The sequence below is a fragment of the Hippoglossus hippoglossus genome, chromosome 22 (assembly GCF_009819705.1).
Source record: "Hippoglossus hippoglossus isolate fHipHip1 chromosome 22, fHipHip1.pri, whole genome shotgun sequence".
Lineage (NCBI taxonomy): Eukaryota > Metazoa > Chordata > Actinopteri > Pleuronectiformes > Pleuronectidae > Hippoglossus > Hippoglossus hippoglossus.
The window spans coordinates 15,669,505-15,684,222 of NC_047172.1; the positions used below are offsets into that span (position 1 = coordinate 15,669,505).

General features: G+C 42.8%; 2 protein-coding genes across 3 annotated transcripts; one reads left to right on the forward strand and one right to left on the reverse strand.

The window, feature by feature from the left end:
• Window positions 1-127: 127 nt before the first annotated feature.
• On the reverse strand, window positions 128-14,173 carry LOC117755496 (kelch-like protein 28). Of its 2 annotated transcripts, XR_004612602.1 has the most exons (7): window positions 14,002-14,173; window positions 12,980-13,240; window positions 12,265-12,902; window positions 11,684-12,127; window positions 9,665-9,873; window positions 9,182-9,528; window positions 128-150 (listed from the first exon to the last, which is right to left on the reverse strand). XR_004612602.1 is itself a non-coding variant. In XM_034575335.1 (6 exons), exons 2-6 carry the CDS (start codon window positions 13,238-13,240, stop codon window positions 9,365-9,367), a joined length of 1,716 nt encoding a protein of 571 aa, XP_034431226.1. In that variant the 5' UTR covers window positions 14,002-14,173; the 3' UTR covers window positions 6,039-9,364. The 2 variants fall into 2 exon arrangements, 1 of the variants encoding a protein (XP_034431226.1); XM_034575335.1 differs by lacking the exon at window positions 128-150 and having other exon boundaries at window positions 6,039-9,528.
• On the forward strand, window positions 239-5,979 carry c22h14orf28 (chromosome 22 C14orf28 homolog). Its single transcript, XM_034575341.1, has 5 exons — window positions 239-545; window positions 802-1,326; window positions 3,098-3,187; window positions 3,275-3,409; window positions 4,872-5,979. Exons 1-5 carry the CDS (start codon window positions 466-468, stop codon window positions 5,053-5,055), a joined length of 1,014 nt encoding a protein of 337 aa, XP_034431232.1. The 5' UTR covers window positions 239-465; the 3' UTR covers window positions 5,056-5,979.
• Window positions 14,174-14,718: the final 545 nt, after the last annotated feature.

Below are 14,718 nucleotides of genomic sequence, written 5' to 3' on the forward strand. Positions count from 1 at the left end.
ATCTCTATCTTTCTATCTATCTATCTATCTGTCTATCTGTCTATCCATCTTTCTATCTATATCTCTTTCTATCTATCCATTTCCCTCCCTTTCGCTCTCTCTCGCTCGCTCTCTCTATCTAACTCTCTCTCTCTCTCTCTCTCTCTCCATCTATCTATCTATCGATCGATCTATATATCTACCTATCACTCTCTATCTATCTATCTATCTATCTCACACAGAATAGAGTGTAATTGCGCAGAGAGCCAGCAGGGGGCAGCACTGTATGTCCACAGCCCTCCTATGACCTGTCAGCAGCAGCAGCAGTGTTTATGTTCCTGGGCCTGACGTGACGTTCACTGCAGGTTTGTTTTGAGGCCAGCGGAGGTGTCATCATTCACACTGTCATTAGAAAGAGCTAGAAAACACTACACTCGTTTATCTGACGTTCACTCCGACGTGAGACATGAAGAAACACCGGGAGCTATGGAAAGTACATGTTGTGTCCTGAGCGACAACGAAGAGCTGCAAACACGAAACACCGAGAACAACCCCCACTCCGAGAGGTAAGTTGGTAGCAAGATGCTAATTGGTCACACAGGGAGGTTTGGGGGCTCTGTGTATTTCCTGGAGGATGTGTGGGCGTTACTTGTCCCTGCCAGGGCTTTGTTTTGTCCCTGTGAGCTAACTCCATGTAGCTGTTTGCACATAGTCTGTTTACGTTGCTCCGCCCACTCTCAAAACTGCACCAGCACTACACCGCTGCTACAAACTAAACCTCATCCACATTTAAGCTAACTCGCGTGCATCATGTGTCTTTAGGTCCAAGACGCTGTTTGAGGAAATCCGAGCCTCCATCAACAACAATGACAAGGAGGACCGCTCCTTCTGGAGGCCCGTGCTCCCCTGGGGCGGCGTCTTCACCATCAAGGCGGGACGAAAAGCCATATCATGCACCCCCCTGTACGTCAAAATCAACCTGAAGAACACCTGCACCATCGACGGCTTCCTCATGATCCTCTACGTGATCCTGCGGGACAACCAGGGCTTCCCGCGGGAGCTGGCTGTCTTCCTGGGCAAGCAGTTCGTGGAGTGTTTCCTCTACCTGATGGACTCTTGCGATTACACCACCGTGAAGATGCTGTGGATCTGGGACAGGATGTCCAAGAGACAGTACCGCTCCGAGGTCCACCAGGCGGCGTTGGAGATCGACCTGTTCGGCAACGAGCACGAGAACTTCACAAAGAACTTGAAGAACCTCATGTCCACCATTCAGGAGAGCCTGTGCACCAACTGGAGCTGCCCAGCGCGCTTCCAGGAGTTCATCAAGACCACCATCAACATCAGGTATACTGCACACAGACAGTGTAATATAACATCAGGTATACTGCACACAGACAGTGTAATATAACATCAGGTATACTGCACACAGACAGTGTAATATAACATCAGGTATACTGCACACAGACAGTATAATGTAACATCAGGTATACTGCACACAGACAGTGTAATATAACCTCAGGTATACTGCACACAGACAGTGTAATATAACATCAGGTATACTGCACACAGACAGTGTAATATAACCTCAGGTATACTGCACACAGACAGTGTAATATAACATCAGGTATACTGCACACAGACAGTGTAATATAACCTCAGGTATACTGCACACAGACAGTGTAATATAACATCAGGTATACTGCACACAGACAGTATAATGTAACATCAGGTATACTGCACAGAGACAGTATAATATAACATCAGGTATACTGCACAGAGACAGTATAATATAACATCAGGTATACTGCACACAGACAGTACAATATAACATCAGGTATACTGCACAGAGACAGTATAATATAACATCAGGTATACTGCACACAGACAGTGTAATATAACATCAGGTATACTGCACACAGACAGTACAATATAACATCAGGTATACTGCACAGAGACAGTATAATATAACATCAGGTATACTGCACACAGACAGTATAATGTAACATCAGGTATACTGCACACAGACAGTATAATGTAACATCAGGTATACTGCACAGAGACAGTATAATGTAACATCAGGTATACTGCACAGAGACAGTATAATGTAACATCAGGTATACTGCACACAGACAGTATAATGTAACATCAGGTATACTGCACACAGACAGTATAATGTAACATCAGGTATACTGCACACAGACAGTACAATATAACATCAGGTATACTGCACACAGACAGTACAATATAACATCAGGTATACTGCACACAGACTGTAATATACCATCAGGTACACTGCACACAGACAGTGTAATATAACATCAGGTATACTGCACACAGACAGTATAATATAACATCAGGTATACTGCACACAGACTGTAATGTAACATCAGGTATACTGCACACAGACAGTATAATGTAACATCAGGTATACTGCACACAGACAGTATAATATAACATCAGGTATACTGCACACAGACTGTAATATACCATCAGGTATACTGCACACAGACAGTGTAATATAACATCAGGTATACTGCACACAGACAGTACAATATAACATCAGGTATACTGCACAGAGACAGTATAATATAACATCAGGTATACTGCACACAGACAGTATAATGTAACATCAGGTATACTGCACACAGACAGTATAATGTAACATCAGGTATACTGCACACAGACAGTATAATATAACATCAGGTATACTGCACACAGACTGTAATATACCATCAGGTATACTGCACACAGGCAGTATAATATACCATCAGGTATACTACACACAGACAGTACAATACAACATCAGGTATACTGCACACAGGCAGTGTAATACAACATCAGGTATACTGCACACAGGCAGTACAATAACCTGATGCTACAGTCACAAGATGGACAACGTGTCTACACTTCCTCCCATGGTCCAGAAATTAAGCCAAAAGATGCTGCCATCCTGATTTTTGTCCCTTGATGTACTAAACTGTAATAACCTCAACCTGGATGCATTCCCTGCTGCCTCACTTTCTTTTAAAAGAGATATTTTCCTTAGGTCAAATCCTGAATGGAGTGTTGTTGGATTTACATTTCTTTTAATGTCATTCTCACATTTTTCCACCAGCCCTCCTCATGAGCTGCCTCACAGAGACCCCATTCAGTCGGCCGTGGACGAGTTCCTCTGCCCCAAGCTCCTACTCTGCTCAGAACTGGGGTGAGAAGCGAGGAAGACGTTCGTGACCCTCTGACTCGGTTCAGTCTTATTCCACTTCTGTGACCGATTGTTCGTCTTGTGTTACAGGTGTGATGGTCTGAGGGAGTTCTCTCAGAGGGTCTTCTGCCACGGACCCCCACCCTTTGTCATTCTGAACATGCAGCGGTGGAAGTCAGAGGAGTTGTCCTACGTTCCATACCACTTGGCTCTCTGTCAGCACAGGTATGTTTGGTGTACAGCAGCGTGCGTCCGTCTCACTGTGGCGCAAATCACTATCACATGAACTCCCACTGCACTGACCTAGTATTATGGCTTTGGCACAGGGGCCATGTTTTCAGTTTTTAGGCAGAGATATAAAAACTATTTAAGCGTCATAAAAGGAGGCTAAAAACAGTAGTAAATGGTAAATGAAAGCGCATTGATAGTTAATTTTTGAAAATATTTTCATGTTTTTAGGAGTAATAGACAAAGAATGATTGCATCAACTATGCTGGGGTTCCTATGGACTTAAAAGGGTTACCGCAGGATCTTGGAAAGTTCAATAATCTGAATTCTAGGCCCTAAAAAATACCTTGAATATTTTAAAATGTTACATAATAGGTTATGTTAATTATGTAAACATTCATTTAATGCTACTTCTGTCATGCTTTAAAATAATTTTCTTCTATTTATTCATTTATTTTGTGAGAAATGTTTTGGCGGCCTGCATAGTTTGCAATATCTCTCTGTGTTGTTTTAGTTCTTTCTCAACTGATATACAGATATTAGCACTTACAATTACAGCTATAATAAAACTACAAACAAGACCAACATGGAACTGATAATTGAGTCTATAAGCACCCTGGTCAGAAAACATCTGAGTACACTCTGCTTGGCTGTGGTAAATACTATGGATACCTACTATTGATATCTGCCTGTAGTTTGAGAGATGGCATTTCGAGGTTTATTGTTACTTCACTTTATTAACCTTTAGTTACAGGGACGTGCAAGTAATTCTGGGACCCCGATGTTCCTTCTTATCTGTCGTACATGACTTAAACTTCATGCATTAAGGTCTGAAATCTTAAATCTAACTTGATGAAACCTGTATAAATATTTTTGAAAGACAGTGTTAAAATAATGGTTAATTAAAACTCTTGCTAATTAAAGTGCAAACTCCTTTAAAAAAAAAAAACTACTACGTTTCTAGCTGCTGGCTTTGGACTTAATAATGTGAAAAAAAGATGCAAGGATGTTGAACACTGTTGTGATAGTGTTGCAGCTCTGGCAGCTGAGGTTTTTGTGGAATAAATCTCGGAGGTAGATGACATGGGGTTAAATACATGTTTAATGCATCAAAGGATGCTTGATGTTACACCAAGCAGCAGCTGCCACATTTGTAGAGGACTTCAGAATCCATTGTGTGCACTGCCTTTATAATATGGCGGGGTTATGTACATGTCACCGCAACACCTCTGACACACCCACCAAACGAAAGAAAATGTACCTCCATTCCTGTTGAATGCTGTTTTCGAGTAAACATGTCGCTCAATCCGGAAAATCATACCAAAATGGTGTAAAACGTTTTGATATTGAACGTGCCCCAGCTGTCATTAAACCAGAGAGACCAGATGCAGGTAACTTTGATACCACCTTTATCACAACATTAAAGAGAAAAACCTCCTGTGTCCTCTTCTCTTCACAGGTACTTACTTGAGGGCGCCACACTCTTCAACAAGGAGGAGCATCACTACTCTGCAGCCTTCCAGATGGACGGCTGCTGGATGCACTATGACGGATTGAGGAGCGACAATCTGATCTTGTTACACAAGCCCCCCGAGCTCTTGCTGCTGTCCTCTCTGGTCTACATCCGTGCCTCCGAGAAGTGAACTGTACGGAAAGATGGATGATGAGCAGGAGAAGCACTAAGCATAAGAGTGAAAGCATTCAATCACCCTTCCTATGATTATTTTGATATGACCCCATGTTTGGCATTACATGATTGTAGCCATTTCCCTCTACTTATCGCATCATTTGAATCTTTTAGTATTTCCCGTCAGCATTTGCTTACTGTTGGCTGTGAGAGTGCTGAATGACATGCTTCATTTCACCTGAATGCTTGCAGCAAGCTCACCGTGCAAAATGAAAGTTACTTAACTCTTTTTAGGGGCATGCTTGGAATCCAAGAATATAATGGACTATAATAGTTCTGGGTTGATAATCATAAATGACCATATCGATGAATAATGCACATTGTGTGAATTATCTGCCACAAACAAGGGACTGATTTGATTTTAAAAACATCATGGCTGTTAAATTCATCACATGAGGGTGCATTTTCTATTAAGGAGATTACATTAGCCGTGTACCACATTTGTACAGTTTTGTAAGTGTTTTGAACTCTACATTTATGCATATCAGCCCTTGCTCAAATTGAACTGGTGCTTTTTGTATGTACACTGTGGTGTGAGGGTCAGAAACAAGGTGAAGGTCCCTGTCAGGTTAACAGGTCAGCTTTTGTTTCTTACCATGTTTGGGTTGAGTGAATGTTAAAGTACAATTGTACATTTAAATGTTACTTGTTTGGCTTCCAGGCCACTAAGCTGGCAGCATTGACTCAGCATATACTGCATTCTCCTCCACAGAAGATATTACTTTTTATAACTTTAAAAAGAATTGTTGGTGTCACACGGTGCCTCTGCCAATGAGAGTTAGTATGTAAGTGAGCTCTGTTGAGCATAATTCCTTTATCAAGGCAATTTTTTCTATGCAAACGTTGTCTTTAAAATGAAAAATACAAATATTTTGGCCTACGTGTGTATTGATTTATTGTGTTGCATGTATGAACAGAGTGGATGAGGATCAAAAGAGCCACATAACAGCAGAGTACCTTTTAAGGCAGGCATTTTATTTTTAAACTGGGTACAACTGCACCACACAAACTGACTAGAATGTATGTAAAATGTCTTCAATCAAAAACATGGTCAAAATGTGAAAAGCTACCGTTTTTTCTACACCTAAGGTTATCTTGTACTTCCAGTATTAATCCACAGGATATAAAATTCAAGATCGCCGTCACCTCACTACTCCGGACACACGATGGGGGGGGGGGGAAATGTAAAAGAAGCAGAGTGGTCATTTGGCTAAACATTGACATCAGTTTCAAAAAGGATTTTTTTTTTCTTTCAGACACAAACATTAAGAGTGGCAGGCCGTCGCAGACCAGGTGTTAGTCGTCGTCCATCTGCTCTCTTTGAACAAGCACTTTGGTGAGAGTGGTGGCAAAATTAAACAGGACATTGGTTAGTTAGGCCGTAACAAAAAAATACACACACAAACTCAACTTTAAACAGGCCTTCCTTTTGCAGATTAACGTTTGCAGCTTTTCATCAGCCTTACTCTAAAAGTAGTAGTTAGTATACACCTCAGATGATCATGACATTACACGTAACATTGACGCTAGCTGAACCATGGCGGCAGCACATAATCACGCCTGCATGATTTGTGCTGTGATAAAGAGACGTAACAAAATCCATTACAGTAGACAAAAACAAAAAATCTGGTTACAGAACATAAACAATACAAATCATAAATACGAATAGAAGTCATTCACATCTTCATAAAATAATTATGCAGGAACATACATCAGTTTGCTTATACTCCACATGGTGATGCAAACAATCTGCGACAGACAAAGTCTCACCAGTGACACTCTGACCAACATACAAGGCAAATGTCATTAAAGTGGAAGAGCACATGACCGGTACATGGTAAAAACTGCTGATTATCAGTATTTTCATGTGTATACTTCAGTTTGGCCACCAATTCATTAAATTGTGAGCTATCCATTAGAATCTAGATAAATAAACATATGCCTTGTACAAAATTAAACAGCATGCACAACAAAATGACAACACAAAATGTCTGGTAAGATGAGGCAAAAATCAATGGTACCAAAAGTGACTGGACAGACATGCCATGTGGGGAGGGGGTTCAACAATATGAAATGCCTTGGCTTTTTAAAAGAGACAAACACAAAACACACTCGCCGTCCACACACGGAACAGGAAATAATATTATTGCATTTTCTAAATGCCGTCAACCTAAATTATAAAACATGTACAAATTACAATATGTATCAAATAGTTTGGTAAGTGCAATGCAGAGCTTGGTTTTAAGTTTCCATGTATGTGCAAACCTCAGTGCACAAAGCAACTCAAAACTAGACTTGAATGTCGACAGTGACTCAACAAAGTGGCACCACGAGTAGTCGTTTCCTAGTCTGGCACCCCCTCTATTGCTGTGCGTCGCTTGACCTTTCTGTCAGTGGACCCCGAGGCTGCACAGAGCGACACCTTCAGCCAGCCTGGGGTCATAACACACACACACCCAGACGAGCACTCGGAGTCGGCTAATCAGGTCTCTCTCCCAGGACACAGGACTGGTGACAGTGACGACTTGGCCAATACAGCCCATGGTGCTTTGTCTTCCATATCCATGACAGTATGGAAGAATGTGATGCTAATCCATTAGCAATAATTAAGTGTTTCAATTCAAAGAGGGATGCAGTTTCTGCCCCTAGGGGTCAGACAAACGGAGAGAAAAAAATAAGAAGGTGCATGTTTTGGCACTTTACATGAAACTGTGAACCAATGACCTCAAACCTGATCTTACACGCGAGACCATTGCCACGTGTTTGGTAGCAGGTTGGCGAGCATAAAGACTACTCACACACCTGATTGGAGGCGAGAGCTGAGAGTGACATTGTACTGGCAACAGGTGTTGAGACAAGGCAAAGCATGCTCATATCCTGCATTAGGGATCATGTGAAGAAAATAAATGCCTATAAAAACATAATAAATAATACAAAAAAAAAAAAAAAAAAATAGTGTTGATTTTTTTTTGGGGGGGGGGGATTATGGGGGCAGAAGTTTGTGGTTGTCCAACCAAAGGACGTCCCTTTCAGTACGACTTCATTTTATTGCATGGTTGGGGGCCCATTTAGATTTTTAACGCATTTAAATGCACATAAATCAATATGATTAAACATGTAAAGCTGTAATGATGCAGAGATTGACCTAATTGTGTGAGGCAACACAGACAAACAGCTGAATCCTGAATCCTAAATATAGCACCAGTTGGTATCGTGTACAGACCAAAGGGTGAACATAGGGCCAAGGTCGAATACAACTATTGTGAAGAGTAGCAAGTGCATGACCCGACCTCAAGAGGCTGTAACAGAAGCTAGAACATGGGGATTCTTTTTTTTTTTTTAACATGGCTCCAAGAATGACAGAGACTAGTGGCAAACACCGAGGAGAATTCGTCATTCACCTCTAAATTGACCCTTGGAATCAAACTACACACATTCACACACGCTAGTGACCCAGTGCAGAAAAAACATTTACAGGCAATGCACTAGAGGATATATTCATCTATATATTTCATTTTGACCATTTACAAGAGAGGAAAAAAGGCAGCCCTTTTTGAGAAAATATAAAGATTCCAACGTTTGTTTTGTGAAGCACTGATTTTGATGCAGAACTCGTGGGTCGCTGAGCCCGAGCATCGGTTCTGCACGTAAACACTCAGCAAAACAATCCTATCCGACATGCACTTACTCCTCGAGCATACACACGGACATACACACTAACATGGCCGACAACCACATATTTCATACAAGTACACAAGCGGTGTTCTACTAAAGTTTGAAGATATGGTTCCGTTTTGCAGCAGGGAAATTAATGAGAAAAAAAAACTATTTAGGTGTTAAATGGTATGAAGGAAATAAAACAAATGTGTGCTGACGTAACAGAATAATGAAGAAAAAAGTGACAAGATTTTTCCCACAATCCTCTGGGAAATGGCTCAGAGTCCTTATTGTGGTCCAGCAGCAGTAGAGCGGTCGTCTCCTTGTGCCTGTGACAACAGCCGTCCAACTCTCTTCCTTTCACATCCACGCAACTTCGTAGCTCTTCATCGCCGCAGCCATGTCTGTGGTCCCCCTCTCTCTACAGCCAGCTCGCCCAGCACATTGATCCACCCAGCAGGCTCTCTCACTCTCCTCTGGTGTTCCCATTGCTGTGCAGCGCTACTCTGCACCTGGAGGATGAATGTGGGACGGAGGAGGAGACAACAAAAAAGAAAAGTCTTCGTGTCTAAGTTCTCTTATTGGGTCCTAGCCGGCTGGGCCATGGGTCAAAGGGCAGTCAGGCCAAAGTTACAACGGCAGTACAACATGCCGCTTGAGTCCAACCAGCTGTCTGAGATGGGGTCATAGCGCTGGACAGTGTTCAGGTAAGACGACCCAGAGTGACCTCCCACCACATAGAGGTAGTTGTCCACAATGGCAGAGCCTACACCTGTAAAACAGTGATGTCACATGTGGCCAGTTAGAGGCATCATTCTCCTTGTATTCGATGCAATACTACCAGCAGATGCATTATATCCTCCAACAGTGGGTTTAATACTATAAGAATGAATAGGGCATGAACTCACCTGTGCGAGGTTCGTTCATCGGCCGACAGGCTGTCCACTGGTTCTGGTGTGGATCGTACCTCTCAATGCTGGACAGGTGTGACACTCCATTATGTCCACCAACCACAAATATGAAGCCGAGCATGACGCCTACTCCAAAGTTGATCCTCTTATCTGCCATGGGGGCTACCATTTCCCAGGCATCCTTGCTGGGGTCGTACCGTTCCACGCTGCGCAGAACAAAAAATAACACAATGGTTAAAAATAAACGTCAGTTCATTCGAATAAGACATGTCACTTACAACTGGTAGTACAGAGCTGGGCAGACAGTTGTGGTTTTATGGGCTTTACATTTTTTAAGCTTTTAACCCTTATGTCAGATTATACTTTAACACATCAAGTTGTCAAAACAAACAATATTTACTCACATTGCATTACCACACCTCAAATCATGCACCATTAGATAATACATCTATCCATTATCTATACAGCACATCCTATGAGGGTCGCAGGGGGAGCTGGAGCCAATCCCAGCTGACATTGGGTGAGAGAAGGGGGACACCCTGGACAGATCTCCCAACATATAGGGACAAAAAACATTTAACACTCACATCTACGCTCAATTCTTCAATTAACCTAACATCAATCTGCTTGTCTTTGGACTGTGGCTAGCCAGAGTACCCCGAGAAAACCCACGAAGATATGGAGAGAACATGCCAAATGCACAGAAAGAACAAGTCAGGATTTGAAGAGGGAACCTTCTTGTCTTGAGGTGACACACCCGCAACATATTTGAAAATCTGTCAACAATCTGCAAACATCAGATAAGATACCATTACAGGGAATGAAGTTGCACATTTTGATTCAAGGATTTACTTAGATACTAATATCTTTGGTTATTCAGTAACTTGCAGTCCAAACAGTAACTGATATATTTCACAGCTCCCTGCAATACCCCAGCTTAAAACTGTAATGGACTTCCTATCATTGTCTGACTTCAAGTTTCTACAAACAAAATGTGTCCAAATATATGAATGTACAGACATGTACTGAAATAACAGCTGACGGAAAATATAAAAGGATGTGCATGTTTTGGAAAAGAGGTGTATATTTTAAGTTTATGAAATTTGGAGTAAATTGGCTATGATAAGCAAAAAACATCTGAAAACACTTCAAAAGATGTTTCAAGAGCAGGAAACCTACACACGCACATTTTTTCAGCACTGTACTACATAAAAAGCAATAATTACTCAAAAGACTTATTTCAAACTACAGAGGGTAAGTGCTTAGTTTAGATGGTCTCATAACAAACACAGTCAAATGAAACCCTGGCAATGTGGGGTTGTTTTGCAGTGTGCTAGGACATACAAGCCACTGGGGGAAGAAAAGAAAAAAAACAGTCCCCAAAGATTGTTTGCCCAAACACATTCTCCTGAGGAGTTTCAGGAGTCAAGGAAACGAGCAACAGAGACACGGCTCTCTAGAGATCTACAGCAACAACAGAGGTCTGAACTGGCAGCACACAGTCAGGCAGCCTCTCAGGGAAACTTCAGCAACCACTCACGCTCCGACTCCTCTTCACTCATTAACAGGTTCCTGGTCATTTTCTCAGAGACACTTGACATCCTTCACTTGATTGCCAGTTCTATTAAATAACTACAAGACTTTGAGAGAGAGTTGGATTCGGAGATCTCAGAGGGGTGACAAGCTTTTCACTGGGATCAAGGTCTATTTAAAAAAAAAAAAGGTGCACCACAACCTTACAAAGCGTAGGTCAAATGTCATCTGTAGGATCAAAACAACAGTGAGTTGCAGGTTTTGATCATATATGAAGAAACTGAGCTGCTACAGAATAAATGATTTTCACTTTTGTTAATTTTTTGGGGAATATAGTTTGCAGCATCTTCTCACTTCCATACAGGTTCATTAAACTCGTAATGTTCAGAACATCCCTACTGTATATTTTCATAAAACCCACAAGCAGATGACATTAATTTCAGCAGATCAAACAGGCATCATAACCATTCTCAGTGGATTTACCTGTTCATGTGGGCTGGGCCATAGCCTCCAATAGCATACACCATTCCATCCAGCACAGCAGTGGCGAAGCAGCTGCGGGACTTTGTCATGGGTGCCACCGGCTGCCACTCCTTCAACTTAGGGACGTATTTCTCCACCGACTGAAGGTAATACTGCCCGTCATAGCCCCCCAGGGCGTACAGCTCTCCGGCCAGCACCACCACCCCGAGGGTGCTGCGGCACTCGGCCATGCGCTCCACCGAGGACCAGGTGTTGCTTTCGGGGTCCCAGCTCTCCACTGTGCTCTCGTGTCTCCGATAGCTGATGCCCTGTCTCATGTGTGTGGCAATGCCTCCCACCACATATACCTTGTGGTCCAGCACTGCTACACCAAACTCATATCGTGGCACGCTGAGAGGGGCCAGTCCGATCCACGAATCTGTCTGAGGGAAATACATTTCCATGCTGCAAGAGAAAGGCAGAATCTGATTAGTCTGATCGCTTTTAAAACAGATCATACCAAAGGCTTAGACAATACAGAAGTTTGGAAAGTTACCTTTATAACAGTGCTTAAATTATTATCCAGACATTATCATCATTACCTTTCTAGTGTGGCAAACAGTCCAGCCTTGCCTCCGACTGCAAGCAGCACCTTCGGAGCACACCTGGGCCGTGCGGACAAAACTGTCTGATAGGAAAGTCGGTGCTCTGGCATAAAATGATACTTTAGGGCCTCATTGAGCAGGTGCTTGCATGCGTGGTCATCTCGTATAAGGTGGTTGGCTTCATATAGGCGAGTGAGGAATTTGACGCTGAGGAGTGGAAGGCGAACGCAGTGCAGCAGCTGTGCCAGATGCTGCTGTCTCTCAGTTACATCATATTTTATCCACGATTCCAGGGCGTAAAATACAGTCTCCTCCGTGACTACCTTAAGGCAGTCATTGGACACAATTTCGTCCAACTCGGCCCTCGTCAGTTCAAAAAACTCCTCCGTCTGACAGACGTCCTCAAAGTTCTCACAGATGAACTTAGTTGCAGCCAGGCACAGATCGTGACAGCCATATGTCTCTGCAAAGCGAGAGATGCCTATACAGTTCCCAGCATCGAGCTGGCTCTCTAAGAAGGAGCAGCACTCCTTAAGTACTAGCTTAACCTGGAGTAAGTTGGCAGCCGGGAGCAAAGATTCCACCGTTTCCTGGGAGATAAACACAGTACCAGTGTAGGCATACTCTACGATGGCCTGCAACAGAAAGAGTAAACATGTCACATAAATAAAAACCAGTGAGTGCAGTTAATGACCGCCGGCTCCGAACATACCTGCAAGGCAGTCTCGTCGATGCACTGGAACTCCACCTCAGAGGTCTCCTTCTCGGACAGGTTACCCGTGAACATGGCCTTGAAGTAAGGACTTATGCTGGCCAGCACTACTTTGTGGGCATGGATCTTGGCATCACCCACACGCAGGACAATGTCACATAGTTCATGATCCTGCCGCAGGAGCTGGAGGCCTTGCAGCAGCTGCTCCGAGTGAGGCCGTGTGAGACTGGCAAACATGTAGGATTGGTCCTGCTGGTCCATCTGCGAGGAGGGGTCCACACATTAGTGCAGTGTTGACATTGCGATTTAGTGAGATCTTTTAGATTTACTGACATGTAGCTGGAAATTAAGCTGCGGCCATCCTGACCACAAGCCCAGAGTAAACACAGATCTGTGCGACATGACACAATAACAACACGTGTATGACTCATTCAGGGATGTTTTGAAGTAACACGGTGGTAAATCAGACGTGTTCTGTTCGCTGTCCTGCAAGGAGCATGATCTTCTTAATCCAATGCTAACGCGGCTTAAAGTTAACCAGTCGTATCGGCCAGAAATCAAATAACTAACCGGTTAGCCTCAAATCTACTGTCTATTTGCATTTATGCTTAATGACATCCAGAAACAGACCGGTAACGGTTTGTTGTCTGGGGCCTTGGCTTGATTTCTGTACACGGCGGGTCCACAACTCGCTAGCTACCACTTAGCTTCACATCAGCGGACAGCTAATACAGCTACCACACTTTTTGCCCAGAAACAAAATCCCGCGGATGTCATGTCTACATTGACATTCATGTCGCCGTCATAGTGTCAACAACGTCCGACTCCATCAAATACACGGCGCCGACATCTGCTCCATTGCATTGCAGTGAGCGCACGTTAGCTGCTAAAAATAAACACGGTTACTGTGGCTAGCTGCATCATTGATTGATATACAGTAACATGGCTGACAGACACTAAACGTGACTCCACAGCTCAGCTTCACTTCACATGCACGCAGCGCCACACGCAGAGGGACAAACCTGTAGCCTGTGGTCCGTCTTTAGCGCCGCTGGAAAGGTAACGACGGGTTTTGCAGCGTCGGAGTTCAGCGGCGGCGGCGACGAGTGGGGACCCCGGGCGGCGATGAGGAAAACAACCAGCTACCTCAGTGAAGCTAAGCTCACAGCTACCGAGCAGCTTTTATACGAACCAGCCATGAGAGGAGCACACCCACTTCCGCTGCCTTCAAAATAAAACCACGCAGCCACTGCTCCATGTTTCACACGCAGTAAAAGTGTCAGAATCCGTTTATGATCTATGGTTCTAATGTACAAACTTCAGCAGTGTTTTCATTTTTAGAGGAAGAACAACACTGTCCAATAGACCCGATTCATAACAACAGTGTAATGGGATACGAGTCCCTAATGCACATTTATTGTAAAGTGGAAGTTCAAGATAATTAGATAAAATACTAATATTATTATCTAATTTGCTAATTTCTCAGTATCTCTAGATGTTATACAGTGGATAAAAAAATATATTTGACCCAGAAATAATAAGTAATACAAGTATTATGTTTTAAAGTAAGTGAAGGATGTCGGAAGTGGGCTTTTACTTTCATTGCTCTTTTCATTCATAAAAGTGATTCAATAACAACATGAATGATATATTATTTATGATATAATATTATTTATTCAATAACTAAATCAAACGTTCTAAAAAGTTACAGGGTTTTAATGACAATATAAATAAATATA